The following is a 27,484-nucleotide window of genomic DNA, read 5'->3' on the forward strand; positions in this document are numbered from 1 at the left end:
TATATTCAAAAATGGATCAAACTGAGGGACAGGAATGACCCTGGTCCAGTCTCCCCTGCTCACACTCACCTGTGTACAATGCCACCCATAAGGGGAGATAAAGGGGAAAGCTTTCTTGGGCCCAGTCGCATGGGGAGGGCTCATGGAGGTTAGCCAAAAACATGGTCCATCCTAATTTTAAGCAACAATGACCATATTTACTCCTAAATATTCACCACTACCTCTTAAAGCTATACACACATTTTATTTATTGAGCTATTATTAGGCGGGAGGCTAGTGCTAACACGACTGATTGAATGTGCATACATTGATTTAAATCATATCCTTAGACGACCCATCCACTGGGCATTCCCAGGGCCCAGCCATTTCTGCAGCGGGAAATTCATAAAGGATGATAGAAAGCAGTGACTCCAGCTAATAAAAGTTTGACAAAATATAATTTCTTAATAAAAAAAAACAATATGTAACCCTAACCCTAACCCCCTAACGCTGACATTATTTTTAAGCCGTACAATACTACGTTTACGGAAGCCCTAGAAGGACAAACATCTATCTTGCACCATTTTCCTGTGATAATACATTTTGGGATTTTTTGGAAGATCTCAAAGAATCCACTCTTTATCACAGGAAAACCATCATTGTTATCCTGAGATATAACGGAAATAAATGAGCTGATGAAAATGACTTAACTGTACTTATTATTATCACGGGAAACCTGAATACATTAAAATGTGTGTGTATGTCCACTTCAGGCTTCTGTACAAAATAGATATCACCTGAATTTAAAAGTGTTTGGTAAAAAAATCCGACAGCAGAGATCAAAATAGTTATGGCCAAGACTTTGACATAAAAAAAAGGAAAATAGAAGTATACATTTATAAATTAGACTATGATGCCCACACATACACACTGTACACAAATGTGTAAAACAGTTCAATTTATTGATTTTATTTCCCTCATCTCATTTCAATAACACAACATCACAGCATGTGGACGTAAATATATCAGTGGACAATGAGCTCCATGTTACCAACACATCATGATTATTATTTGTCAGTATTCCAGCCCACAGTGTGCTCCTACAGTTCAGTTATTCAGTGAGGTTTGTGAAACACATCCTCTCTATTGGTGCAATTTTAAAGGTTAATAAGGACACTTAAACATCACAGGGATAGTTGCATCCAAAACGTCACGACTACACACACGCACACACACACGCACATATAAAAAACAAACCAACCCTGATCATATTTTTTTTGTGAATTCATCTTCTTCATTACATCACAGGACACACAGTTTTCTATCCAAGAGTCATCGTCCACCGCGTACCTGTGAGGTGAGCTGTGAGCGCTCCTCATGTAGCATGTGGGGGGGGGGTATGTTTATAAATCCACCAAGAGGGGGCAGTGCAGTCTTTTCAAAGTGCTCCCTCAGCAGCTCAGTATCCCCAGTCAGCTCAGAGTTTAGAACAGAAACAATGAATAAACTGTGCTGATCATCAGATCCTTGGTGATTTCATTCTTCACTCGAATTTGCGCAAGTGGTTGTAGAGCGACTGGACGTAGGTGAAGACACACATGGGGTCAGGTTTACGGCCCATGATCATCATGTCGTCCACCTCGATCAGCCGGTCGCAGCCTGCCTTCACCCTGCAGACACACACACATGTAGAGGTGGATCAAAATGTGCTGCTGAATCAGATTAAAGTGTCATCAATCCGACTGAAGAAGTATGATACTTTATATATTATTGTTGGCATGCAAATAAAAATATGTTCAGTAATTGAAAAATCTGCTAAAACATTCTTTAACTGCATTTTATACATTGCTGATTAAATACTGACAAATATGTTCTTGTTGTATTTCACAATATATTTTTTAGAGTTTCACAAAATGTTTTTGAGCTTCTTGAAGTGGACATAGTGTCAGTGATGTCACCATCGGTTTCTGAAGAGGTGTTTTGAAGCTGAGCGATGGCGCTCACCATATTGAACATACTGACTGTATCCTCACATAAATCAATCTAGAGACAAATCTCAGACAAAGAGGTGAAGCTGAGGCGGGGCTTAAGCCTCCTGAGAAACAGCCACAACACACCCACCTGTCAGTCGACTCAGACATGCTACTGGAATACGTAAATGTATGTGTAACTCTTAGCATTAAAATAATCAAAATGGAGGAGTTATAAGAAAATAATCTCCTGTAAAGTGTGTGCTGATAAAGACATGAGCTGTAGAAAAAGACAAGGTTTACAGCAGAATGTAAACATGTTCATTTTTTGGATTTGGTGTGTGACATCCTTTGAGCTAGCCTCTGGTGGACACTTGAAGTACTGCAGGTTTTGCTTTTGCATCATTTTTAAACACTCAAGGCCTCCACTTGACAAATTGACAAGAATGTTTTTTAAGATTTCTTTTTAAGCTTTTATGCTTCTTTTCAGAAAGGAGAGTAGAAAAAGTCAGAAACCAGGGAGAGAGCGAGAGGCTAACGAGACACAGGAAAGGAGCCATGGGTTGGACCTGAATCCAGGGCATCCACCTCAAGGACAACAGTATCCTTCATGGAGCATAAACCAACCACCAAGCCGGATCCCCAAACTGACATTTAAAAAGTCACAACTTCCTCACTTTAAATATATATATATATATTTTTTTCCAGATTGCATGATATTCAGTTAATAATGTCATACATCAGATAACGGCAGAAAATCCTGCTGTGTTTTTATCGTCTTCTATGCGAAGAGAAACACAACAGAACACCAGATATCATCCCCAGATATTAATCGAACGCCTTAAGAGTCATAATCTGCACCTGATGTTGTTTCCATACGTCTCCCATACATTCTAACAAACATGTTTTGAGTAGCAATAGAGCATCAAATTAAATGCCCTCTAAGTCTCAGCTGCAGAGTGAGTACTGCCTCTCTCTTAAATCAGATTAATTCTGCAGCGTCGTCACTGCTCAAAGAATAACACGTTCTTTAATGTAGTCTTTAAGCCCTCACATACATTAAATACTATGTTTAATGCCTGATCTATAGTGTGCAGCCTGCAGTATAAGCGTTGTGCTTTGAAGCTGTAGGGCACCAAAGATGAAAACAAAACAGGCAGGATAGGCAGGAATGAGGCCTCATAACACGCGTGTGTTATTTTATGTGCTTGCATGTTAATTATTAACATTGTAGAACACAACAGAAGAACAAAGAAAATATGAAGATAAGTATAGTCACAACAACGTTAAACTCACATTGTTGCTGCAGTTCAGCCCAATAAATACTTTAAAGCTGATTCAGCAGAAACCGCAGCTGTTTCATCATGACATCAGAAAGTTTAACTGCATGAAAGATCGATTCAAGCCGGGCTTCAAAACAAAAAATCACCGTAAAATGGGGCGCAGATGTCTCACAACACAATCCTAACAGCTTGCATTATTCATTATTTATTGTTAATTATCTATTACAAAACATAAAACAACACAACTGCTGCTACCTTCTTTTTATTGCTGCTGCTATTTTATTATAAATCTGTATCAGTATATTTTATTTAGACATGTCTATTGCTGCTACTGTGTACAGTATATTATTTGTATATAACTTGTGTTTTTTATTTTATTCTTTGTATCTGTGTGCTGTTCTATTCTTTGGTGTTACCTGCTGCTGGAATCTGAATTTCCTGAGGGAACCTTCCCAAGGGATTAATAAAGTTCCTATCTATCTATCTATCTGCTTGGTGGCGCCATGTACAGAGGTCTCCAAGCTGCAGCCCGGGTTCAAGTCCAACCTGTGGTTCCTCTCCCACATGTCATCCCCCACTTGCTCTGATTTACTCTATCCACTGTCCGAACAAATAAAGGCACAAGGCCTTGTGTTGGCGGCATGATAAAATATTATCGCAGGTCTTTAGTTTTGTCTATTCGAATTATGTTAAACGATGTGACCATTGTCAACAACCAATAGGAGCGGTTTGCCCACACTCTAGTAAACATGGTTGGGAGGTGAAGGAACATGCTGTTGTCCTGGACTGTGGAAAAGGAGGAGAAACTGCTGGAGCTGTGGAGAGAGCAAGAACGCTCTTTGATGTGTCCTCTCGTTTGTACCACGATAGAGGGGAGAAGGAAAAAAAGGGAGACAGAAATCCCGGCTGAGAATGAGATATGGTCACGATCCTTCTGCAGGTTTACCTCTGAAAACCTTGTTACCAGTTTTAATTCCTTCAGAGAGTCTCATTGTCTTTTCATGGAACAAAAAGTGAGGACACTTCTTGTTATCTCCAGAACTTAAATCTCCACAAGGTGCATGATAATAATCTCTAAAGGAATCTAGTTGTAGTTTTCCAGTTAGTGACCCTGAAAGATCCCCAGTCTTTGTGATGTGACACATTGTCTTTAGACCTGAGAGGTTGGCAGAAATTTGTTTTTTTGAAGTTTTCTAAATGTCTTCTAATCTAGAGTATGTAAGGTATACGAATTGAATGAAAATATTTACAATTATTACTCATAAAAAACAGGTATTTCTTCCCCTCCTTAGTTTGGAAAAGAATCACAGGATGAAAATGTCTCGCCTTGATCTACTGCTCATCGACATGCTGACCTTTTTAGAAGAAGTTTCCTATTTACGACAGATCAAATTAACATCACATTGTGTCGACCTGCCGCTGCTATCAGCTGCTATCACTCACTCTGCAGTCCCAAAGGCCAGCTCAAAGTTGTGTTTACGGTTGACGGGGGACAGAGAGGTGTAGTCGAACTCGGTGGGGAAGAAGGAGTGCACCAGGGCGCAGAACGCCATCCCGTCGCTCCAGCTGGACGAGAAGTTATGGATGTCGATGTTCTGCAGAGAAAAAAAGAGAGAAGAAGAGTCGGTGATGACGTGGGGAGTGTGAGCATCAGGATGTGAAAGAACACGAGTTGTAAAAGTGACTGGCAGCTTCATAAAGATGTCTTCTCCGTTGCTGTCTGTAATTATGATGGATGAAACACTTCTCTGTTTTTCTGTTACATGCTTTTATCATCATGTCCTTTATAAGCCTGGAGTCTGCTTCCAATACAATGCAGCATGTAAAGTTACTGACTTCACATTCCTCTTCCTCTTTTTTGTGTGTGTGTTTGTGTGTTTGCTCCCAGTTAATAAGAGTCTTGTCTTTACCCAGCCTGACTGTAACCAGAGCCACATGGAGCAGCTGGCACAGACTGCTGTACCAGAAATGTGTTGATGTATCTCAACCGTGACGTAAACCAACTTAACCCTGCAACCTCAAACCTCTGAAAACATCTGGCACGCCGAGCATTTCACCAGAGGGCCGAAGCACTTTGAAGCCGATTTGATTTTATAGATATTTTTTTCTGTAATTGCTTGTCACAGGCCCACACAGCAGGGGAAGAGGCCGATTGGATGTTTTTCTTTACTATGACATTTGGCTGGCCCAATCACGCCTCCTACAGGACCTTCTCCTCTGCTCCCCCTCCCCACTCTGTTTGCTTCTGTACAGGAAGTAACAATGTCGGGGGGGACATGAAACATGAGTGTCAAAATGATCCCATGGATGGATATGCAATGTAGCGTACATTCAAAAGACGTTTAAACAAGACGCTGAGAAATGTGTCAATCTGCTGTTCCTGCAGTAATCACTGTTATACAGCCACAGGTGATGTGTGTGTATGTGTGTGTGTGTGTGTGTGTGTGTGTGTGTGTGTGTGTGTGTGTGTGTGTGTGTGTGTGTGTGTGTGTGTGTGGCACTGGCAGGCAGAGAGCAGGAAAATCAGGTGTGTGTCTGAGCCTAAACATCGTTAGCACAAGCTGAGTGAGGCTTTAGGGATACAAGCCTTGGAGCTAATGGTAGTCTATTGAGGGAATTAGCTCTATGGTATAATACCTGTAAAATTGTTAGGCTGAGGGTTCCCTTAAAGATGTAGGAGTATGAAAAAGCAGTTTGAGGTTAAATCTTTTGCTCATCTGTGCTCAAATGTAAATGGACTTGAGCTTGTTTAGTCTTCTGACTACTCGAAGCACTTTTACACCGCACGTCACATCTACACATTCACACGATGTAGTGAGTCCATCAGAAGTAACTAATCCCATTCACACACCGCAGACAAAGCAGCGGGAGCAATTTGGGGTTAAGTATTTTGCCCGAGGACACAACGGACATGTTGCTGCAGGAGCTGGGGATCGAACCCTCAACCTTCCGGTAGAGACGGCGACTCTACCAACTGAGCCACAGTTTGCCCCCCAAATGTATGCTGGTGATGGTTATACAAGTACTCTTGGAAAGAAGATAGGCCCCCACACTTGCTCAAATGCCACAACAAAAAGGTTTTAATGATCACAAAGTTTCGACCAGAGGTCTTCTTCAAGTGATTTCTTTTTTTTATCACCTGAAGAAGACCTCTTAAAACCTTTTTTGTGGCATTTGATCAAGTGTGGGGGCCTATCTTCTTCCTCAGTTTTGCTGTTTTTGCACCGCCCTGCACCTACGGGATGTGCGTTTAACTACCTACTTTTCTTTTTTTTTTTTTTACAAGTACTCTTACCACACTGTGAGTATACTCCATTACAAGTAGAAGTTCTGCTTTCAAACCTCAGTTACTGTGTGTATAAGTATGTCTGTGATGTAGTCTCTGAAAGCTTGTATTCAGTGTGTACCTGGTATCCGATGGTTTTGGAGCGGCACCATTCAAGGAGGATCTGTTTGATGCTGCTGGCACTGGACACCCCAAAACTCTGAGACCGCTTCAGTTTGGGTTTGGAGTCCACTGGTTTTGTTCGACTGTACAGGTGCAGAAACAGACCAAGATACATAAGGAAGTAAAAAACAAATATGAGCAGCTTGTGATTCAAACAGCACATTGTGTTTACCTGTTACTGGCTTCAGTTTCCAGCCTCTCAAAGATGGAACGACGAGCCTGGGCCCCGATGTTTCGAGGTAGAGTCTGTGACCTCACCAGCTCCCGCCTCCTCTCACCTACCTGCCCGAAGGATCTGTTACCGCTTTCATCGCCGTCTCTGGAGGACATGGAAGTTCAGAGTAAGGGAAATATTTTCTGACAATCTTTAAAAAATGTCCTTCATGAGTCAAATGTCACTCACCTGTCGTGCTGCATCAGCCCTGAGTACGTCACAGACTTAGCTGGGGCTGAGTTTACCTTCTCTGCAAAAGAAAAACAGAGACAGGTAAACATTTCAACTCTTCTATAATGTCAAACATGAGTCTGGAACAAAGCCTGTTGAAGAATCATGCATGAAGTCATCAAATAGTTATCTACTGCTTTGTGGACTACACTTTCACAGTTTGGCATTTTTGGAGCCAGGTCACTGGTGTGACATTCGACTTTTTGATCCAGTAGATGTCACCCTTGAAGTACCAGCATTAAACCAAAACAAACTGCTGTTAGCGACCTCCGCTATTCTGAAGCCTCCGCTCTCCTCCAGAGACACACCTCCAACCCCTCTCCACTCACCTTCCCATGAAGCAGTTATCAATTAGAACGCACCATTATTAAGCACCATTAAGCACAAGTGGCTGACATAATTGTCCTTTGCTTGAGCTGCAATTTCCTGTGACCTGCGTTGTTGTGTTAGCATGCTAATGTTAGCACACTTTGGTTAACTCATAGCTTCGTATTGCACATAAATTGACACAGAATAACCGTGATCTAAAGACACATACGTGACACCCATAAGCAGTGAGTATGTTATTCTAATTTTCTCTAGTCCTTGACTGAAACAGCTTTATACACAAGGCCGTCCCGTCCATGTAAACATGATGGCGGGACTCATTGTAGACAGTCGTGACTCAGAGAGACATGTACACAGGATAACTATACTTGATTTCTGCTGTATTTATGTGTAAAATGTCTTTTAGCAGCCAGTGGAGTTGTGCCCTGCAGGCCACTAAAATAATTGCAGGTTGGGGTTAACTGAGAGGTGAGGTCTATTCTTATTCACAGTGAATGGTCTGAAAGCTTGGCTCACCTTGAAGGCGGGGAGACCCCGTAGCTCTGACAGGTGAAGGTGTCCATGTGGAGGAAACTTAAAACAACAGAGACACAAGGGAATTATAAATTAAGAGATACAGACTTTCGGGTGATGATATTGACAGACATAACCGTCTTAAGAAAATCTTTTACAAGCCGACGTAGATTTGAGACTATCAAATCAGCCACCTGGTTGAAGTGGAGACTCCTCTATTGGCTGGTTCTGGTTGCCGTCAGGTGAGGACTCGGAGACCGGAGAGGACAGAGAGCCAACAGGGCTGCTGGGAGAGCTGGGGCATTTCATTTCTGCCGTTTTAGTTGTCGCGGTGATGGGGAGGTGAGGCATCCGCATGGCAACGGAGGCTGTGTGCTCATGTGGGAAGTCATTGGGTGGAGAGATCTTTCCGAGTACCGATGCTGTATGTTCTGCTAGAAAAGATTGAAAATAAAATGTTATTTACACAACAGATCAAATGACATTCTATAAAAAGAGGTGACCACCCCTCTGGACAAATGACTGCTAATAAGCCGATCTTTATGTCTTTAAGATAAGTCATCAAATCTTCTCTTTTTCAGAGCTACTTTGACCGCAAACATCGACATGAATTGTGGAAAACTTGTTACCTGTGGTGACAGCATGTCCGTTCTCGAGTGCAGCATGTGTTGGGGCGGGGTCCACCTCTATTGGCTCCTCTCGCTCAATACTCTGAAACACACAGAATCCACACTGTAACCTTTAACAACCATTAAAGCAGCATTACGTCATATTAGACCTTTATTGGTGACCAGGAGGAGGGCCTCTGGTGGCGTATTTATAAGAGAGAAAAATTATTACATATTACAAAATTACATATTTTTTGTGTTTTCTAGTTTTTATTCCATTTTCAATGAGACCTTTTTAAATGTTGTTCATAAATGTGATTCTAAAACTGAACACTAGCAAAGCTTCCAGGTGATTGCAATCAGGTGGGACTGGAAGCAAACTTTGACCGAGTCAAAGAGTCTGAGTTTGGTGACTTTGGTAAGTTTATTAATTTGATGTTATATTTTTGTATCAGATTAATGGAATTTATTTTTAAATTTTTTAATATATGACACAACTCAACACAACATGAAACAATGCGACACAATACGAAATGATCGGATAAGATATGAGACGACATGACACAACATGAAATGACACGACATAAAACTATATTACACAAGACAGCATGAAAAGAAACGATAAGCTATGCTACGCTACGCTTCTCTATAATGACCCCATGGCAAATCTTTTGGTACTAGTTCATCAATCCACACTACAGCTTGATTTTTAGATGAGATTAGTTGTTTTTTTTAAGTTACATGTTACTTTGATTCTTTTTATTGATTTCTTTCTTTTTGCTGGAATGTGCCTGTTCCCATGTGAATTCTGTCTTGACTCTTTATTTAGTGTTTGGATCACAAAGAGTCAGGCCCACCGTGTTCTTCTGGTTTGAACAATAAGAAAAAAGAAAAAAGAAAACCAGATGTGCTGATTGAGTCATTGTCGGACCATTTACAATCTTTCAGGTTTTCTCCAACATGTGGCTTTTTTAAAACAACACCTATCAGCGAGGCATGACACGACTCTAAGCTCTCAATGTGTGCTGGCCATTTAAAGTGGATAAACAAAACAAACTCTGTGGTGTTCTGCTCTGTTTCGTCTGCTTCTCTCCTGTGATAAGACTCTGTTTCAGTCATGCTCACCGACACACAAATCCTGTCCCCTTGACCTGGCAGCAACGACTCCTACAGTAGTTCAGATCAAGTTTAAATGTCAAACCATCAGTATGTTTGGTCCTGTCTCTTGTGGCTCTTTCCTTTTTCCAAACACAATCATCTGTATGGAAACAGCTTGTCCTCGTCCAGAGCAGATGCTTTTATCTCAAACTCTTCACTGCATGGTGATGCTGACCCACATAGGATGTAGGTCAAGCTGTCACCTTCCATGTGGCCGTGTTAGACAGATAGACGGAGCATTGTGTGTTGATAGTGGCAAAGAACAACACTACTCAGGTCAATATTGCAGAGCTGATAGCTTTGCATGTTTTCTCAAGGTCACAATCGCACCAATGTCCCAGAGTAGAAGTTTAAAAGCCTTTGAAACAGCGAGGCTTTCAGAAGTAAAGCTCCCTGAGGCAGACATGTTGGAAATCTTTGGCTCTTTGGAAACCAGTTTCTCTGAACAGTTGAAACTTGGCTGTCACACTGGAATTAAACTGAGACCATTATATCAACACTGATGCATCTGAAGCTTCAGTTTTGTGTTTATGTATTGTCAAATGTTTTTGGGAGCAGAATGTGGAAACCTGGACTGTTTGTCTCTGCTGTCAGAAACCAGAAAAACAAATTGATCGATGACGTCAGCAAATAGAAAAACACAGGGTTCATACACATTTTGGCCAATACATTGTGATGACTTTTTGATGTCTTTGAGGAAAACTTTCCTGATCATACATTATCTGAAACATCTGTGTATTCATGAAAAATAAGAATAAAATATAGGAATAAAAATTGATGTCAAATTTCACCTCAGTTTATCATAACTAAAATTCAAAGCACATCAGCTTGTGCTCTCTGTTGCTCTGCTTCACTAACACACACACACACACACACACACACACACACACACACACACACACACACACACACACACACACACACACACACACACACACACTGCTCTCTGCCTGTCAGGGCACACACACCTCTCCTCTCTCCTGCTTGTATTTTAACAGACAGATTAATTCCATCATCATTACATTCTGTGAGTTTTCTCAGGTCACGTGCACCTTCACCCCCTCCCACATTGAATTCTCCTGAATATTTCGTGTTTTCACTCCATCTCATCCCTACTTCAAGCTGAAAATTTACGAGAAGGCTAGCAGGAAAAAACTGTGGAAAAAGTTGCACTGAGAAATTTTGATGTTTGGTTTCAAACATGCAGCTCACTCAATTTTGTTTTGTACATGTGTGAAAGCACTACATCACTTGATACCACCACAGGTATGAGAACAAAACATTTAATTATCACAAAAACTCAACTTTCTGGCAGTAAAAAGTAAAAGTCCTAGCAAGGCAGACACCCTAAAAACCAATACTGTAACTCCTCCTGACTCTTAGACACACACACACACACACACACACACAAACACACACACACACACACACACACACACACGCACAGATGCACGCACACACACACACACACGTAATCATCATAAAGAACAAAATGTTGCTCTTGCTGTGAGAAAGCATGCTGTGAAGAAATGGCTGGGAGTGTGAAAGAGTGTGTTCATGGCTGAGCTCACCATATAGGAATGCCGGTGAGTGTGTGTGTGTGTGTGTGTGTGTGTGTGTGTGTGTGTGTGTGTGTGTGTGTGTGTGTGTGTGTGTGTGTGTGTGTGGAGGGGGGGGGGGGGGGCTCAAAAGATTGAGCACACCTGGAAGGGAATAAGGGAAAAAGAGTAGAGTATTTCAGATTTATAATAAAAGGTGAAGAAGGCAGAGTGGTTGAGTTTAATGATGAGAAATGAGACAGACACAGCTGGCTGTCCAGCAGGGCGAGGGGGACAGATTGCAGAATGTCTGGCTTCAGGGAGGGGGGATCTTTGCCGGCTTAAGTACTCGGATCAGCAGACGTCCTCGGTTGGGTCAGAAGGGGAAACATGATATCCCAGCTACTGAGGTTCTGGTAAACTCTCCGGTATCTCGGCTAGTTTTTTGTTGGCAGAACACGCTGCTGCTCGACACGTAACATGGCACAGAACGATACATACAAGCACGCCAACTCAAAAACGTTGGCACAAATGCCTCATAAGTACACACACACAAACATGAACCGATATCTGATGATGGACATGTTTATTTTTTTAAAGGATAATCACCTTTTAAAACAGGAAACTTGAGTGTCTGCAGTTGGTCGGAAACACTTGGTGTGGGCAGTTTGTGATGTACTTCAGAACTTATCGTTTATATAATTAATTCTACCAATCTAAACAAAGATTTTAAATTTCTGAAGACAGGAATTAGAGATGTACAATAGTACAATATAATTGTTTAAATATAATTTTTTCAGCTTTATCTGAAAGTGCTTTGAGCCTTTAATGCATAAAAATGGACGAGATGACAGCTCTACCAAAGTGAAGCCAAAAGATGTAGAGCTCCCTCCACTGACTGGCAGCAGTCTTGGTCATAAGCTCCGCCTCCTCCATGTTGACTGATGGGACATGGGTCAAACTTTAAAATCAAAATACATGTCAAATACATTTTTCTCTAACATGGTTTCTGTCATTATACTTTGTTCTTATCGTGCTGATAAATGCCAGAGTTTCCATTTTCTGGGAAGTTAGGATTTAAATATTTATGTGATGCTACAGTATGACAAAATGTTTGACATCAGTTTACCCTTTGGTTTCTAAAGCCCAGCGATGGCGACTGTCATGTTGGAAATGTTAACCTATCCTAACTTCCTCAACTTTGTAACAGGCAAAGAGGTTGAGCTGAGGTGAGCCCTATATGCCCTTCTTGCGCATATTTAAAACGAGGCAGAGCGGAGTGGTGCTGCTGGCACGCTCCGGAGGCGGACCTCAGCGTGGGCTGTGGAAGTACGATCATTGACTAGACAGTGCGCTGACAGACTGTGGTGGTATTTGGATATTTGCAGTGAGCCTCCCAGAGGCCTACAACATGCCCACCTCTCAGTCAACTCAGCCCGCCCCTAATTCTCCATAACTCCTCGCCTTATGTTTATGTCTGCTGTAACAAGTGACACTTTAATATTAGCGTGTAAGTGACTTCACCGCATTAACTTAGTTTTTTCAGCACCTGGTTTACCGCTTGGTGCAATCACAAAATAATGAAAAAAATGTCCTTATATGAACTTAAAATGAATTTAAAAAATAAATGCTGACTGACATGATGAAGGAAAAACGTGTGTCCATGTCCAAGATTCAATTTGTTTGTTACAACTTCCTCCTCACTGCTGTGACACTGTGTTGTTCACAAACACATGTAAACATTTCAACTTGCTTTAAAGTGTCATTGAACTTTTTTGGCACTTTGAGCTTCCCCCTTGTCTTGGCCACAGTTCCCATGTCGTATTTCTTGAATCACGCTTTATCACCGCAATCATTTTGATTTGTGTATATACAATATGTGTGTGATTTCTTCATATCATAACTTTAGAATAAAAATACATTCATCTCTTTTCTTTCTCAGAGGATCAACTGATAAAGACAATCTGCCATCCTTGGAGGTGCAGCATAGCCAGGAAGCTGTCAAGTGCAATGTTCTTCTAGAGAGGTCATTACAGCCGCTAGCAGCTGCTACACAGCAAATATTTACACTGAGTAGGAGGGTATATTTAAGTCCTCACCAGCAATAAAAAAAACAGTGTCAATACACAGCTGCTCTTAGCCGACTCACTTTTCATAAAAGATTCAGAAATTGTTTTATGATAAAGAAAAGGTTTTTGCAATCTGACACAACCGCACACTGTGAGGGCAGTGAGGTCAGACAAATGTGAGTCTCAAGATATCCAAAAGAAACAAAGTGTCTGTAGCCTAGGCAAACACAACTGAGATAAAAACACATATCTTACTCTCAGCTTCATTAGTAACGAGACACTGAAGTAGACTGAGCTGTGACCCCTTTGGTCCAGAGTTAAATGTATTGGCAATTACTGGATAGATAGCAATGAAACTTAACTGTAATAACCTATACAGGGCCTGTGTCTACTGACGATTTATCTGTGCTGTCAGCACCATAGACCCTTAGCGCTTCTTCCCTGCATTTACTGTTGCTAGGTTACAAAAGTCGTTTCTCGTCAATGTGCACCAGATTATCGTAGTAGAGGAGGAACGGTGAGAGGAAACAAACAATACACTCGTAAAAGTTTCCATAACGTGATTGTCTGCTCAAATCGACACAAGAAACTGTTCTGCCTTGGCCTGTACCAACAAACAAAAATGTGTGTTTTGGAGGAAGGAGCATGGCTTTAATGCAGGGATGGGAAAATGTATTTAGCAGATGTGCTAGAGTAATTCTGGTATGAACTGTGTGACATTTCAAAAGAATACTGTTTTAGAGTTAAACTGGCATGTAAGCATCATGTGATTCTAGAGGATGTCTGTGTGACCTTTGATTTCTACAAGGATGACTCTTCATGGACATTTGCTGTTCCTCTCTCCAGGTTGATTGTGTTAAACTGCTCATCTCCTACAACAGAGCTTGTCAATATATGTTGTTTCCTCCTTGACATGTAGAAAAGGAGACTTCATTCTGTGTGTCATTTGAGCTACTCTGCAGTGTGGTCACCATGATACACTCTGTACAGTTTCTTCTTCCTGCAAATTCTTGTAATAAAACCTCACAAAAATGATTGGGCTTTTGGTCTTTGTTCATATTCTCACTGGGAAATATTTCCATTACAATACATGGCTGTTTGATCATCCAGCTCCCCTCTGCGCTCTAGAGTCTTGGCTCAAGATTTACATCTCCAGCGCAGTGTCAGTGCATGTTGCGGGGATATTTTAGCTTTAGTTCAGTACATTGGCAGGAGAACACTGCCACACTTATCTGCTCTTGAAATGCTTGCTGCATGGAGCACCTTGACAAATGAAGTCGCAAAAAAACCCGTGCAAGATATCAGAGTCTCAATGAAATGCTTTATCATCGTAAAATAGGAGTCAAATTTAAAGACATCATCCCCTTAAAGTTTGAGCCAGTGGAAGCTTTACAAACCCATACCGCCAACAACTCATGTTTCTATCTACTGGCATACACATGTGTGATGAAGTGTTAGTGTCTGCTCATGATAAGTGGCTAAAAGTAGAAACAGTCGTGTCAAGATGTCACTAAAACAGATCAAGCTGTGTACTCAAAGGAAGCCTTGATGGACATACAGGAGGCGTGTTTACATTTCACCTCAATTTGTCCCTGAAATCAAAGTTGAAGCCTCGAGTGGATAGTCCAGTTGTTTAGTGTGTGCATCCATTAGTAGCTGTCACCTTCCTATAGCACTACAGAGGAGGAAAAATGCAACAATCCAAACTCTCCCTCATAACAGTCTCATAAAGGAGCAGCAGACGTCTAAGCAGACCAAAGCTCCAGTTTCTCTCTTCTGGGAATCACTAATCCCTCTCTCCAGGACAGTGCGTCATGGCATCGTGAGAGAGAAACTATAAAATTGTTTGGATGAAGTCAACGAAATAGAGAAGAATGTGGAAAATCCTTCTGTGGGCATGAGAGCAGAAGAGGAAGACGAGCACTGAGAGGACTATGAGGAGGGTTAAAGACTTTCATTACTCTGAATTTCTGCGATCTTTAGCAGGCTTTTGACTGTGTTCTTCAGGTTAACGTTCAACAAATGTCCACTGGCAAGTAATACACTTCATAAACTTATTGCAGTACTGAAAAATATGCACTTAGGTAAGCCATCAGTGGACAGGAGAAGGAGCTCGGCCTCACTAAAAAACCAAGAAAGCCCTAAAGATTCCCCTCAGCCATCTGAACAGACCTAGACTCTGCAGGAACTTGGAGTGGAGTGGTTTTAGTCTAAATGCCAAGAAAACTGAGTTTTCCAGCTACAACATCCCCCAAGGCAAACCCACCTTTAAGGACAACAGGAGATACTGTGCTGAAGCAGGTCAATTACTTCAAATACCTTGGGTCATGGATCAGGACATTAGAATAAGGAAAGCTCTCGGGTCAAAAGCTCTGAACGGTATGGCCAGTGTGTGGAAGTCCAACCTCCCACGACATACAAAGCTCAGGTTCTTCCCTGCTACCTAGAGTCAGTTCTCTTGTATGGACGTGAATGCTGGACCCTGAAGCCCAGCCTGCAGAGTCCCTTGGATGCTACACTAGAATGCTGGATGCAGTACTGAACATAAAGCAGGGAGCACTTGTCACCATTAAAAGTGTTTTGATCTGACACATAAAGCCAGAATCAGTTTAAAACAAAAGTAACATGTTTGAAGTCAATCAATCAATTTTTGTTGTGTTATCTCGAGACACTTTACAAAAAGCAGGTAAAAGACCTTACTTATTGTTATGTTACAAATAATTCAGTTAAAGAGCTTTTTTCCAGTTCTGTAGGATTTGAGTTTTTACCAGCGTCATATTTTTTAATTATTGAATTAGTGAATCCAAGCACACTTCCAGTTCCTCTCCATGTTAACTCAGAGGAAGCTTAGACTTGAAATAGAGAAACTGAGAGCACATAAACCAGAATATTTTCTGGTAGAGGCCTTTATTGGCTGTTACTCTGGGACATGGTGTCCTGGGAAACCTGTCTGTCCAAACAGGAGGAGGTATGAGGTTGCTGGGTATTGTTCAGCTGTCAGAGGCTTCTTCATCCTAACGATTTAATAAAGAGGGACGTGCGTGAGGTGAGGATGGAGCGACTCGGCAGCAGGAGAGAGAATATTTGTTGGTGTTTCAATGTCTGCTGGGAAACACTGTAGTTCACTCAACAGTGACAAAAAATGCCATTCAATAGGTTCCTGTGTGTGTCCGCAGCTGTTCCATGAAGAAACACTCAATAATATTCTCAATCTAAGTTTTAATTTTAATTTAGTTAGAGACAGTGATTTAAAAAAAATAGTAAAACCGATTTACAGCTGGATCTGAGTGTGATCGTAACACTGCATGACCTTGTGTAAACACTACTGTACAGATATCAGAGTTCTCCTCAGCTATCAGAGGAAGCAGTCAGCGACTCCTGCTCTGTAATTTCCTCCCAGGAGTCTCTAGAAGAATCTTCTCAGAGGAAGAAAAACGCAGAAAAAACCACCTGTTCTTCAAATACACTAATGCAGCCTGCAATTTCTCTACTAGAAAAATCACGGGGGATACCACTTTGGGTTGAGAGGAAAACATATGCACAGTCTTTGAACCCAGAGGATATAAAAACTGTAATTGCAGGTGAGAGCTGCTGTACAGTGAAGAGCTCTGAATGCACATTACAGTCTTTCCCAATGAAAACATGATTTCACATGTACTTTCTGAAAACTGCATCTCAAAGACTAAAGCTCCTTTCAGGTTTTTTGATGCCTTTCAAGTGTGTGGAAATGTAAATTAAAAGTAAAAATGCCCTAAGTTGCCAGTGACGTGGTGGTTAGAGCATGCGCCATGTATGGAGTCTGCATTGAAGCTACTCCATAGCTGCATCAGGTATTGATGGTTGATTGGTTTTGATTAGTATCTTATCAACATTTCTTATTCTGTATAATATACTGTAAATGAATAGTTCTACTTATTTCATAGGTTTCTGTCTTTTTGTTCTTTCTCCAACATTTCCACACACACATCACTCTACTGTTGCATTCACCGACTGTGCTTTGTTAACCATTAGCTGTGTTGTTATTTTACATTTTAAAGTCTTTCTATGTGATTTTTCACTCTTAAATATAATATAAATCAAGTATCTCCTCTGAAAATAACTCTGTGAGTCATGACTGTCTACAATGGGTGTAACACTCGAGTCCCACTGTCTGTGATGTTTTCAGAGTTTTCAGAGTCCTATCTTCACTTTGTTTACATCGCCCGGACGGCCGGCTGACTCCTCCCCTCATGTATAAAAGTTGTTTAATTGAGGGACTAGAGAAAAGAAGAATAACATACTGTACTCACTGCTTAACTGTGTTTCTAGATCACGCTCATTTCAGGTAAATTTACATGCAGTGTGAAGATACGAGCATAATAAAGATCGCTAGCATTAGCATGCTAACACAACAATGCAGCACGAGTTGTTTTGGTTTCATGCTGGTGCTCAAGGGCGACATCTGCTGGATCAAAAAAATCACATATAAAGCCTAACTCACTGTATGCTGTTACTGTAGTTGCTGCTCTTCCACCTCTGTCCTGCATTTTAGTAATGTGCAAGAGACTTGTCTGTTCACCTTCTGGAAGCTGTACAATTTAACTGTAATCCTCCCAATGGTCATCAATCAGATAAATAATCTCTGGGTCATGCTCCCACTTCTCCTGAGCCTTTAAAAGCCCAAGGTAGCTGTTATTTCTGGGTCGCCCTCCTCGGATGGGAGACTTTACATCTGACACAACCTGAGAACTCCCCAGTTCTCTCACACATGACCCTGTGTCACCAAACCTCTAAAAATAACAAATTTTCCTTAAAAGTGCCTCAAGGGCCTTCCCCCAGAAACACTGGATCTGAGTGCAGTTCAGAGAAACTGTTGAGTTTTCCCAGGGGGGGATTGAGCTGACGTAGCTGAAGAGACAACGCTGAAATCTACTCCTGAACTTCCAGTAAGTCTCGCTGGTTTCCAGAGCGCAGAGAGTGTGAGCTGTCCCACCGGTCAGTCAGTTATTAACCTGTTTCCACAGAGATGATGACGGGAACACGGCCTATTGTCTGGAAGTCATTAAGAGAGCCAGGGGTAGCCAGGGAGTGGCTGCATACCTCTGTTAAACCCCCAGCATGTGAACCCACACACACACACACACACACACACACACACACACACACACACACACACACACACACACACACACACACACACACACACACACACACTCTCTCTCCTTTCAGCTGTGACCTGCTTTCAGCGATTTTCTTTCCCCTCTATCAGTCCAAATGGACCTAATAGCAGGTTTTTTATCAGAAAATAATAGTGCCAAACCAGAGTTCAAAATGGCTTTGAGGCTAACTTCACAGTGCCAAACCACTTTTGCAAATTAATAACTGAAAGAAACAGACCAGCATAAGATGGAATGTTTAAATCCCTAAAGAGATTCTAGTGTCGGATTGCTCTACATTTGTGGTTCATAGTTACACAACAGAGCATCAAATATAAGTTATAAAAAGTCATTTAGGGTTTGATGCATATAGATAGTGTTGAATACAGCAACAACAAAAGTACGCTTAGAAAAGTAGTAATGGCCAAGCATCAGCAGAAATAATTTGGTAAATCAATTAGTCAGATAATGATTTAAAAATCCTGCTTTTATATTCGGCTTTAGTAAAAACCATATGTACGTTAATGTGTGTTTGATCACAGAGGCATTCTTACAACTCTGTTTTCTGTCTCCGTCATGGCTGTATTAATAGCCACAAAAGCGGGGGGGGGGGGGGGGGGGGGGGGGGGGGTAGGAATCCAGCCTTTAAGTGCAGCTCTGAGGGGGAGATTGGGGGAAGGGTGATAGAGTGAGGAAGGGGCCAGAGGATGGATGGATGGATAAGATGTCAGAGTGTGAGAGACAGTCAGAGATGGCTCAAATGTCTTTCTCTTGATAAACTCTTTACAGGGGTTGGGCATTTCAAGCAAAGTTATTTTCTGCTTTTATGAGTGCAGGAAGGAATGGTGACTGAAACTGAGAATATTAATTTGGAGTTGGGGACTATACATTTTTAGTAGCAGTTGATTAGCATTCACATTTGGCGTTTTTCCTCAACAACACCATGAATGTTGTAAATGCAGGACGTTTGATGCTACCCAGTGGTGCAATAACAGGACTTGTGGTCTGTGTTGTTTCGCAGCATAGTTAAATTTTTTAGGAGGTGCGCATCAGGCTACTTACTCATGCTTGCATAGAGCTTTGCGAACCTATGACGCATGCAGCCGCGTAGATTTGCTGCAGAGGTATAAATCAGGCTTGAAAGTGATGTCAGAGAACAATGACGCCTGTATGAACATGATGAACGGTGATGATTTTTTTGGAGTAAAATCTCTGCATATAATACATATAAGAGCAGTCACATCTCAGTCAAGACACACAACCACCATTTCCCCTCACTCATCTTTAAATGTTAACACATTCCCTCTTACATAACTCGTGATGCAAGTGCTGTGACCATAAATCAAGCACCACCCAGTAACTGTGATAGAGCCCTGGAGATAACCCCGAGACCTTACTGCCCTTATCTGATCTGTTCATCTGCTAATGAACACACACACACACACACACACACACACACACACACACACACACACACACACACACACACACACACACACACACACACACACACACACACACACACACACACACACACACACACACACACACACACACATGCGCACATGCGCACAGGATTGGAGCCTTTTGCGTCAGAAGAAAAATGTACAAGAGGCAATTGTGAAGAGCGTTACTTCTACTCGTTCTGTTCTCACAGCTGTTGGAAGTATAACAATAGTAGACACATCACCAGTTTAAGTCACCAGTTAACTTGATTACTGTAGCTGAACCAAAATATCAACAATAACAAAAAACTCATCACATCACTTGGGGTGGACATGTGCAGTCTGACAATTTGACTAATTCTATCCCTGACAGCTAGAAACAATCAGACCAAGAGTTTACATGGATATTGATCCAAATAAAAAGCAGCATATACCCCCCCCCCCCCCCAGACAGTTTGATCAGGCTTTTATTCTGATTATAAGAGGTCAGTGTAAACAAATGGCAATGTCGACCCTTTTCACGCTGACTAACTAAACAGGTAGGCCCTAAAGGTAATTCATTCTGGACAACATTGTGGTATGAGACAGATAAAAATGGTTATGGTATGAAAACGATATGAACGAGATCATGCTGACGTGCTGCAGGTGTGTGTATGATATGAACGAGATCATGCTGACGTGCTGCAGGTGTGTGTATGATATGAACGAGATCATGCTGATGTGCTGCAGGTGTGTGTATGATATGAACGAGATCATGCTGACGTGCTGCAGGTGCGTGTTTCAGCAGGTCCATGAGTGTGTGTTGTTTTTGACTGGCACGATGAAAGTGCACAGTAACAGCTGGGAGACAGACGCAACTCCCTCTGGCTAGCTACAGCTGGGAGTCAGGCCAGTGAGTGTGTGAGTGTGAGAAAGAGAGAAAGAGAGGGAGAGAGAGTGTGTCGAGTCAGTAAATCCTGTTTGAACAGCCTTCTGAACTTCATGTCCTGTATCTCGTCTGACAGGTGAGCATGTGGCAGGGAGAGTGAACTGAAGTTATATGAATTAAATCAAACTAAAAGCCAAGTTGATAAGACTTTAAGTCTTAACAGCCAATGCCTCGTCAAACTCACTCACTCAGAGTTTTAAGCAGAATCAAATCAACCACAGTTCATTAAAAACATATCCAGCGCTGTATCATAAATACAACTGGACTTAGTTGAAGTTCTTGAAGACATTTCACCTCACATTTGAAATGTGCAGATCCAAGTCTCTCTTCCATCCTCTTCTCCCCTTTGTGTGTGTTTGTATGTTCTTGTTTGTCTTGTGTGTTTGTGTCTGACATGTGTGTGCATGTTAGTGTGTTTATGTGGAGCTGGGTGTGGCTACACACACCCCTGCCAATCAAGCCTGCACTCCTGCTGCTCGTCTGCAATGAAGCCACCTTAGCTGTTTTCACATCTGCACTCCTGAAAATATCTAGATAATTAAGGGAGGACTGCTCCGGTGATTCTCCCGACCTGGCTGTTCACATTATGCTCCTCACAGCTGGAGACTAGCCCTGTCAGAGGGGATGGGGGGCAGGGGGTCTCCTGAGGTAAGACATGATGTAAATAAACAACGCGGAAGTAGCCGACAAAGCAACAGAGTCTGCTACACGACGCTATAATGAGAATATTTGCCTTTATATCAATGCAACATGTAGTCCAACGGAATGACAACATAAAAAAGAAGAGCGGAGAACAACATACTGATGAACAGAAAACACAATGGAGCCATTTAATAACATGCACAGAGTTCGCAGAGGTTGCCTGCATACACTCTATGCACCGTGCAGCAGTCATAGAATATAAACGTCAATCCCCCCCACCCACTGGCTCGAGGTGAATTCTCCGGCGAATATCCTGCAGGGTTCTCACATCAGCCCTCTCAGACATGCTGTGGAAAAAATACTAGGGGCCTGGAAGGAGAAACTCCGGTTGAAGCCTGAGCGAACCATTCGAGAGATTGTATTATTGTATTAGACCAGTTTAAAATGCTGGGACATGTACAGTACATGCTGGGATACAAAGCTATGCGGACCGGGGTAGCAGCACCACTTTTTACCATCTCCCCCTCTTATGAGATCACAGCTAAAGATTCATGGTTTTTCATCTTACAAAAATTTTGATGTAGGCTATACTTTTTGTCTTTCTTTGTTCACAAGATCCACCGTGTTTTCATATCATGCAATCCAGTAATAAACCTTGAATCTCGTTTTTCCATTTGAATACATTTTCTTCCTTGTCGTTGCAGCTCCCTCTCTACACAGCTCCTCCCATGGCGCCGCTGCTGCACTTTAGAGTATTTTCTCCATCTCAAGTTTTGATCTGACGTGTGTTTGCTGCAGCGGAGTGTTTGGCTGACAGCGGGGGATCTCCCACAGAACCGACACACAGAAACAAAGGTGCCCTTGTGTTGTTTAGCTCTGACCGCATGATTTCACAGAAGATAACATTCCTCTGATGTATCCACCGCATAGTTTCGTGATTACAGATACAGGAGTAACAGTCATTTGCATAATGTGTGCTTGCGTATGTCGTCCACTTTTTTTCCTGTCCTGCAAAACTTTAGCTTGTCCTTATCCCTGCAAGGATTTTAATACGGAAAACATGCTGGTATGTAATAAAAACCTCAGATTAATATGTTAATGCCACAACCGACCGTGAGTTATGGTCCGTCAAACACTCACTCATGAAGAATTCTTATGAGGATATTCAGAAGGAATGTGTGTCAGCTGTGGGTTCTCAGGTAAAACAAAATACAGAGCTCCAAAAAATAACAGCCCTGTTTCAAATAAAAAGAGACAATCTGCTTCATAAATGTCTAAACTTTCCTCAGCACAGCAGGATGGAGCTCCCTCAGAGTAAATAACATCCTCTGTGGACATCCTCCTGCCAGTCAGGTGGCTTTGAAGTGCTTGTAAAGTACAACAGTTTGACATGTGATTAAAAGCTTTTGGTGTCACTGTTGATCTTAGGTCATAAATGTAACACTTAATTAAAGTCATGCATGTCTACTGTTGACTGATGGACAGGTAGATTCAAAACATGAAAGCTAACATCTGTTCATGCAGTACCTGCAGTCTGCTTCGATATATCTTTCAGCTAACTGTTGATATGATGTTGATTCAGTCAACTCTGAGATATAACTATGAACAAACATCCATTACACAAAGGACCCATTTAAAGATTTATATTAAGGCCGTCAATGAAATGGAATTTGCCTAGTTACCACACATCTTAACAAGGAAACAATCTCTGTTATTTTAATGATCGATAGTATCAAAAAGCACCTGAAGCTTTAAAGAAACATCTATTTTAAAAGACAGGTGCCTAAGAGAAGAATGAGTCCATTTGCAGGCAGCAGATTCCACAAAACTGTCTAAATTAAACGTTGGCAATGTTTGGATTTGTGCATTGGATGGCACAAACGTCCAACATATAATTCCCGACATTGCCACATCTCAACATTGCCAAAAAAGTTTGTATAGTTAAGACAGTGTGACGGAATTTGCCTGCAATATGTGTTCATTAAAAACAACGCATTACCCAATATCAGGTGTCTTGGACGTCAATGTTTGTTGCCGTGGTATTAAACCATTTGATTTTTACTAAAATCTAATCAAAGTTTAATATTCAGGTATCAATTCAACTTAACCTAAGTTAACCATAACCCTAACTTTGTGTTAAAACTCTTAAATTAAACATAACAATGAATTAAACTTTGTAATATATGCATCTTTTTGCCATCATTTTTAAGCATGATGAAGATGAAGAAATGTATCCACGAGATGGAAGCAGTGTATTCCACCCTTTGTCTCTTTGAGTAAACCAAGCCGGGGATGGACAGGGAAGTTGGATTGTTTTGTAAGTGTGTTTCTGAATAACATCTGGAAAACACACAACAAGCATTCTCCTGAAGGGTTGCCACACAGAAACACACTCAAATCCATGAAGAGAAAAACGTTTGAATCTTCATCAGCTCATGTCCTCTTGTCCTTAAATGTTTAATTTTTATATCAAGACAGATAAATAAACTATTTTCATTTGAAGTCCTGTAAAACAACATGATCAAATGTCTGAGTGATGCAGCAACCACAGGACGGATAAAAGCCCCGATATACTCTGGGTTTAATCAGAACAAAATCTCCAATGGAGGAAACGTATACTATATTGAAAGGAGAAGTGATCTGGTGAAAGGACTTCAGGGGACTCTAAGATGAGTTACAAGTCCAATTCAAGAGTGCACACGCTCGTGAGCATCATCCCTCAACAACAGTAAAAATGTATCCCTGATAATCACTCAGAAACTCTGTCTGGTAACATCCAGTGAATAACTGTGATGTAAGCCAGACACAGACACAACATAGAACAGGCTTTGATACACCCCTGTGATCAAGGGAACGTCAGCTTTCCAGGAACTCACAAAGCAGCCCCACCGTCAGCATTCATGTGAAACTAAAACTTTAAATTCCACAAAGATGGACTTAAAATGTGCAGGGGACGACAGCTATAATGACTAACCAGAGCTTCCATTTCACAATACTTATTACACATATTTGAGTCAGGTCTGAAAACCACATGACCACACTAACCTCACCTCCCAGGAGCCCGCTCGACTCATGTTACTGTACTTCATAAATCCTTAAGCATCCCGGTGGAGGGCCATTGTGAAACCGCAGTGACACAGCCCATGCCTCAAATGACACATCCACAAAGCAACATGGCTTTAGTCAAACTGCAATCGGCCCTTTTTTCCACGCGGCAGTTTCCAAAGCTATCAATTACATTGCAACTACTGGATTATCTCTTGAAGATGTGGTTGAAGATCTTGAAGATGTTTCACCTCTCCTCCAAAAGGATGAGAGCTGAAGAAGCCTTTCAGAGAGAGGTAGAACTTCTTCAATATCTTCAACCAGTCCAGTAGCCTTTGGATCAAGCTTCAAATTAACACATACTGTAAAATCCAGTTTATATTACCTGCTAGCTAGCAGCGACTTGCAAGTTGTCACTAAAGTTAGACTCAAGGTAGATAGAACATGAAATGCTGTAAAATCCAGATATGTCTCCGGTGTACAAATCAAAGTCTGTTTTTTTCTGCAGGCTAAATCATCAGGATCCTGGTGGGATACTTCCATAGGTTGGGGGGTTCAGTGGTGGCAGCTGAGGCGGAAGGAGGCCTCAAAGGTTACAGGGCACATGCAGACCAAGGCACCGAAATTAAACGAAAATAAACAAAACGAAACGAAAAGTCGATTTTTGGTGGTTTCGATGGTTTCCACTTTTATCAAAGTTCACAATCTGCAATTCCTGTGCAGCTGTGAAGCTGTTTTAGTATCTGTTTGGAGTTTGTAATCCTGCTAGCTACCTGTACGCTAGTTGAGCTCTCAGCCGACAGTACGTTGATACTTATGAAGTATAGACTCATTATCTGAGTAATAGATAATGGTTTAAAATAAGTGAGTTTAAAGTGAGTGACTTAAACAGTATCTTAGTAGTATTTTTGCTAAATGGTTGAAACAGTTTGAATTACTTGTCACATGGTTAAAATATAAATAAATGAGTGGGTAATGGTTGAAGTAGTTATAAAAAAAAGAAACTGAGAAACGGCTTGAACGAGGGAATTTATAAAATATTGAATTGATACGTAGATAGCTGGTGCAAACATCCAGCTCCTGTGACTGCTAGTGGAGGTGTTATTCTGCAAACTTGGGGCTTGTTATGAAAACCAAACCCAAACATTGGCATTTCAAATGGATGGAATTTTCTTCAACAATATTTACGCCTATATAAAGAGTGTTGAAAACCATGCAGTGTCATTGATCATGTGACAGAGAATCTCTTCTCTTTAAACACGCAGTACTCACATTGGTCTTGCTTGACACAGCGAATATGGCTCGGCTGGAGAAGCGGGCGGCGGAGGGGCTGCTGCTTGACACTGAGCCGGTCACCACGGAGGAAACCCTGGACCCAACGGAAGGACTGCTGGAGCTCGGGGACGGTGAGAAGGTCACAGGTGGGGACGCGGGACTGGACTGACTGCTGAGGCTGATGTGGTTCTGGCCCGGGCTGCCAAGGCTGCAGGACTGGATGTGGAGGTGACCCTGGCTCTGAGTGTGAGCTTCACCTTTCCCATAGATCACCTCTTTTATCTCCTGATGGTTCTCCTGAATGTCGCTCAGATGATTCTTGTGGTTCTGACCGTGACCGTTGTGGCCGTTGTTAAGCAAGCTGCTCCTGTCACACATCATCCCGCTCAGGAGCTCCACCTGTCGGGTGAGAGCCTCCAGCTGGCTCCTGAGCTGCAGGTTCTCCTGCTGGAGCTGAGCCACGGCTCGTCCGAGGGGCCCGCTCAGGTTGGCCGTCTCCTCCATGCGATGCTCCATGCCAATCTTAAAAGTGCTGACATCCACGTGGATCTCCCTGATGGCGTCCCGCAGGGTATTCTCAAAACGGGCTAGAGCATCGCACACCGTCTCCCCCTCTGGGGAGGAAGAGCAGGGGTGACACGCGTCTCCCATCTCAGCCAGGGTCGGGGCTTCCATTGACCCTCTCTAAACAGGCAGAAAAAGATCCTCTTGTCAGTCGGGAATGTATATCTTCAGCAGTTTGCTGAAGGTTTGGCTTGAGGGGAAGGGGGGGGGGGGGCACGGGGGTGGTTGATGGACAAGGGTTGTGAGGTGAAAGTTTGCGGGGGGGGGGCAATGTCTGGTCTGTTTTATCGTCACTCCTTCAGCTTTTTCTCTGTTTTCTCAGTCTGCTGCTATTTCAATGTGCCTTTCTTTAAAGGAGATGTCTCACTCTGTCGTCCGTCTGAAAGGGACCAGGTTTGACCTTTAGCTTGTGAACAGCTGTAAAAAAGAACTTAAAAGAAGTAACCATCCACAGAAATGTCACGACCTGTGGGGAAATACAGCTATATTAGAAAAACATCAGTGACTTCATTCAGAATCTCCTGTGCAATCTAAAACACCTAAAACTGCTCTTAATAAGTGGATTGCATTGACCCAATCAAGAGTATCTGTTATTAATGAGTCGGTGTAATGAAAAGAAAGCACACAGCTATGTTTCGTCACAGCCATAAAAAATGAGCAGTGAGGTAATGTTCACTTACCCGATCTCAGCTCCACTTTCCCAGACAGCTCACAGAAGTTTCCTCAGCGCTGAGCAGCAGCTGTGAGAGTGTGTGTGTGAGCTCCGTCCAGGCTCTGGTTTGTTTAAACTCTCAGGTTGATCACTCCTCCGTGCCTGACTGGAGGAGGGAGGAGAGAAGGGAGGGATAAAGGGGGAGGGTGGTTGGTGGTGTTGGAGCGGAGAATCAACATGGAAAGAGTAGTAAATGTGAGAGGTGGAGAGGGGAGGAGGCTGGTTGGCTTTATGTCCCTGCACTGTGTAAATTATTACTCTTCACCACTCTTTTTGCTGCTCCTCCTCCTCAAGGGATGGGGATCATTAATCTGTGTCGAAACTGATACCATTAAAAGACTCCTTAACAATCTGAGTCTTTATGGATACCACTATGGATACTTTTCTATTATTTGGTGGA

The 27,484-nt window shown here is 42.1% G+C and overlaps 1 protein-coding gene across 2 annotated transcripts; it reads right to left on the reverse strand.

Moving 5' to 3' along the window:
* Window positions 1–922: 922 nt before the first annotated feature.
* smtnl (smoothelin, like) lies at window positions 923–27,193 on the reverse strand. 2 transcript variants are annotated; one of them, XM_061045981.1, is made up of 10 exons: window positions 27,053–27,193; window positions 25,806–26,838; window positions 8,595–8,676; window positions 8,160–8,396; window positions 7,969–8,025; window positions 7,084–7,144; window positions 6,853–6,999; window positions 6,640–6,763; window positions 4,676–4,827; window positions 923–1,649 (listed from the first exon to the last, which is right to left on the reverse strand). In XM_061045981.1, the coding sequence occupies exons 2-10, from the start codon at window positions 26,481–26,483 to the stop codon at window positions 1,523–1,525; spliced, it is 1,665 nt and encodes a 554-aa protein (XP_060901964.1). In that variant the 5' UTR covers window positions 26,484–26,838; window positions 27,053–27,193; the 3' UTR covers window positions 923–1,522. The 2 variants fall into 2 exon arrangements, with proteins under 2 accessions (XP_060901964.1, XP_060901963.1); XM_061045980.1 differs by having other exon boundaries at window positions 8,160–8,399.
* Window positions 27,194–27,484: the final 291 nt, after the last annotated feature.

This window comes from Labrus mixtus, chromosome 9, assembly GCF_963584025.1.
Source record: "Labrus mixtus chromosome 9, fLabMix1.1, whole genome shotgun sequence".
Taxonomy (NCBI): domain Eukaryota; kingdom Metazoa; phylum Chordata; class Actinopteri; order Labriformes; family Labridae; genus Labrus; species Labrus mixtus.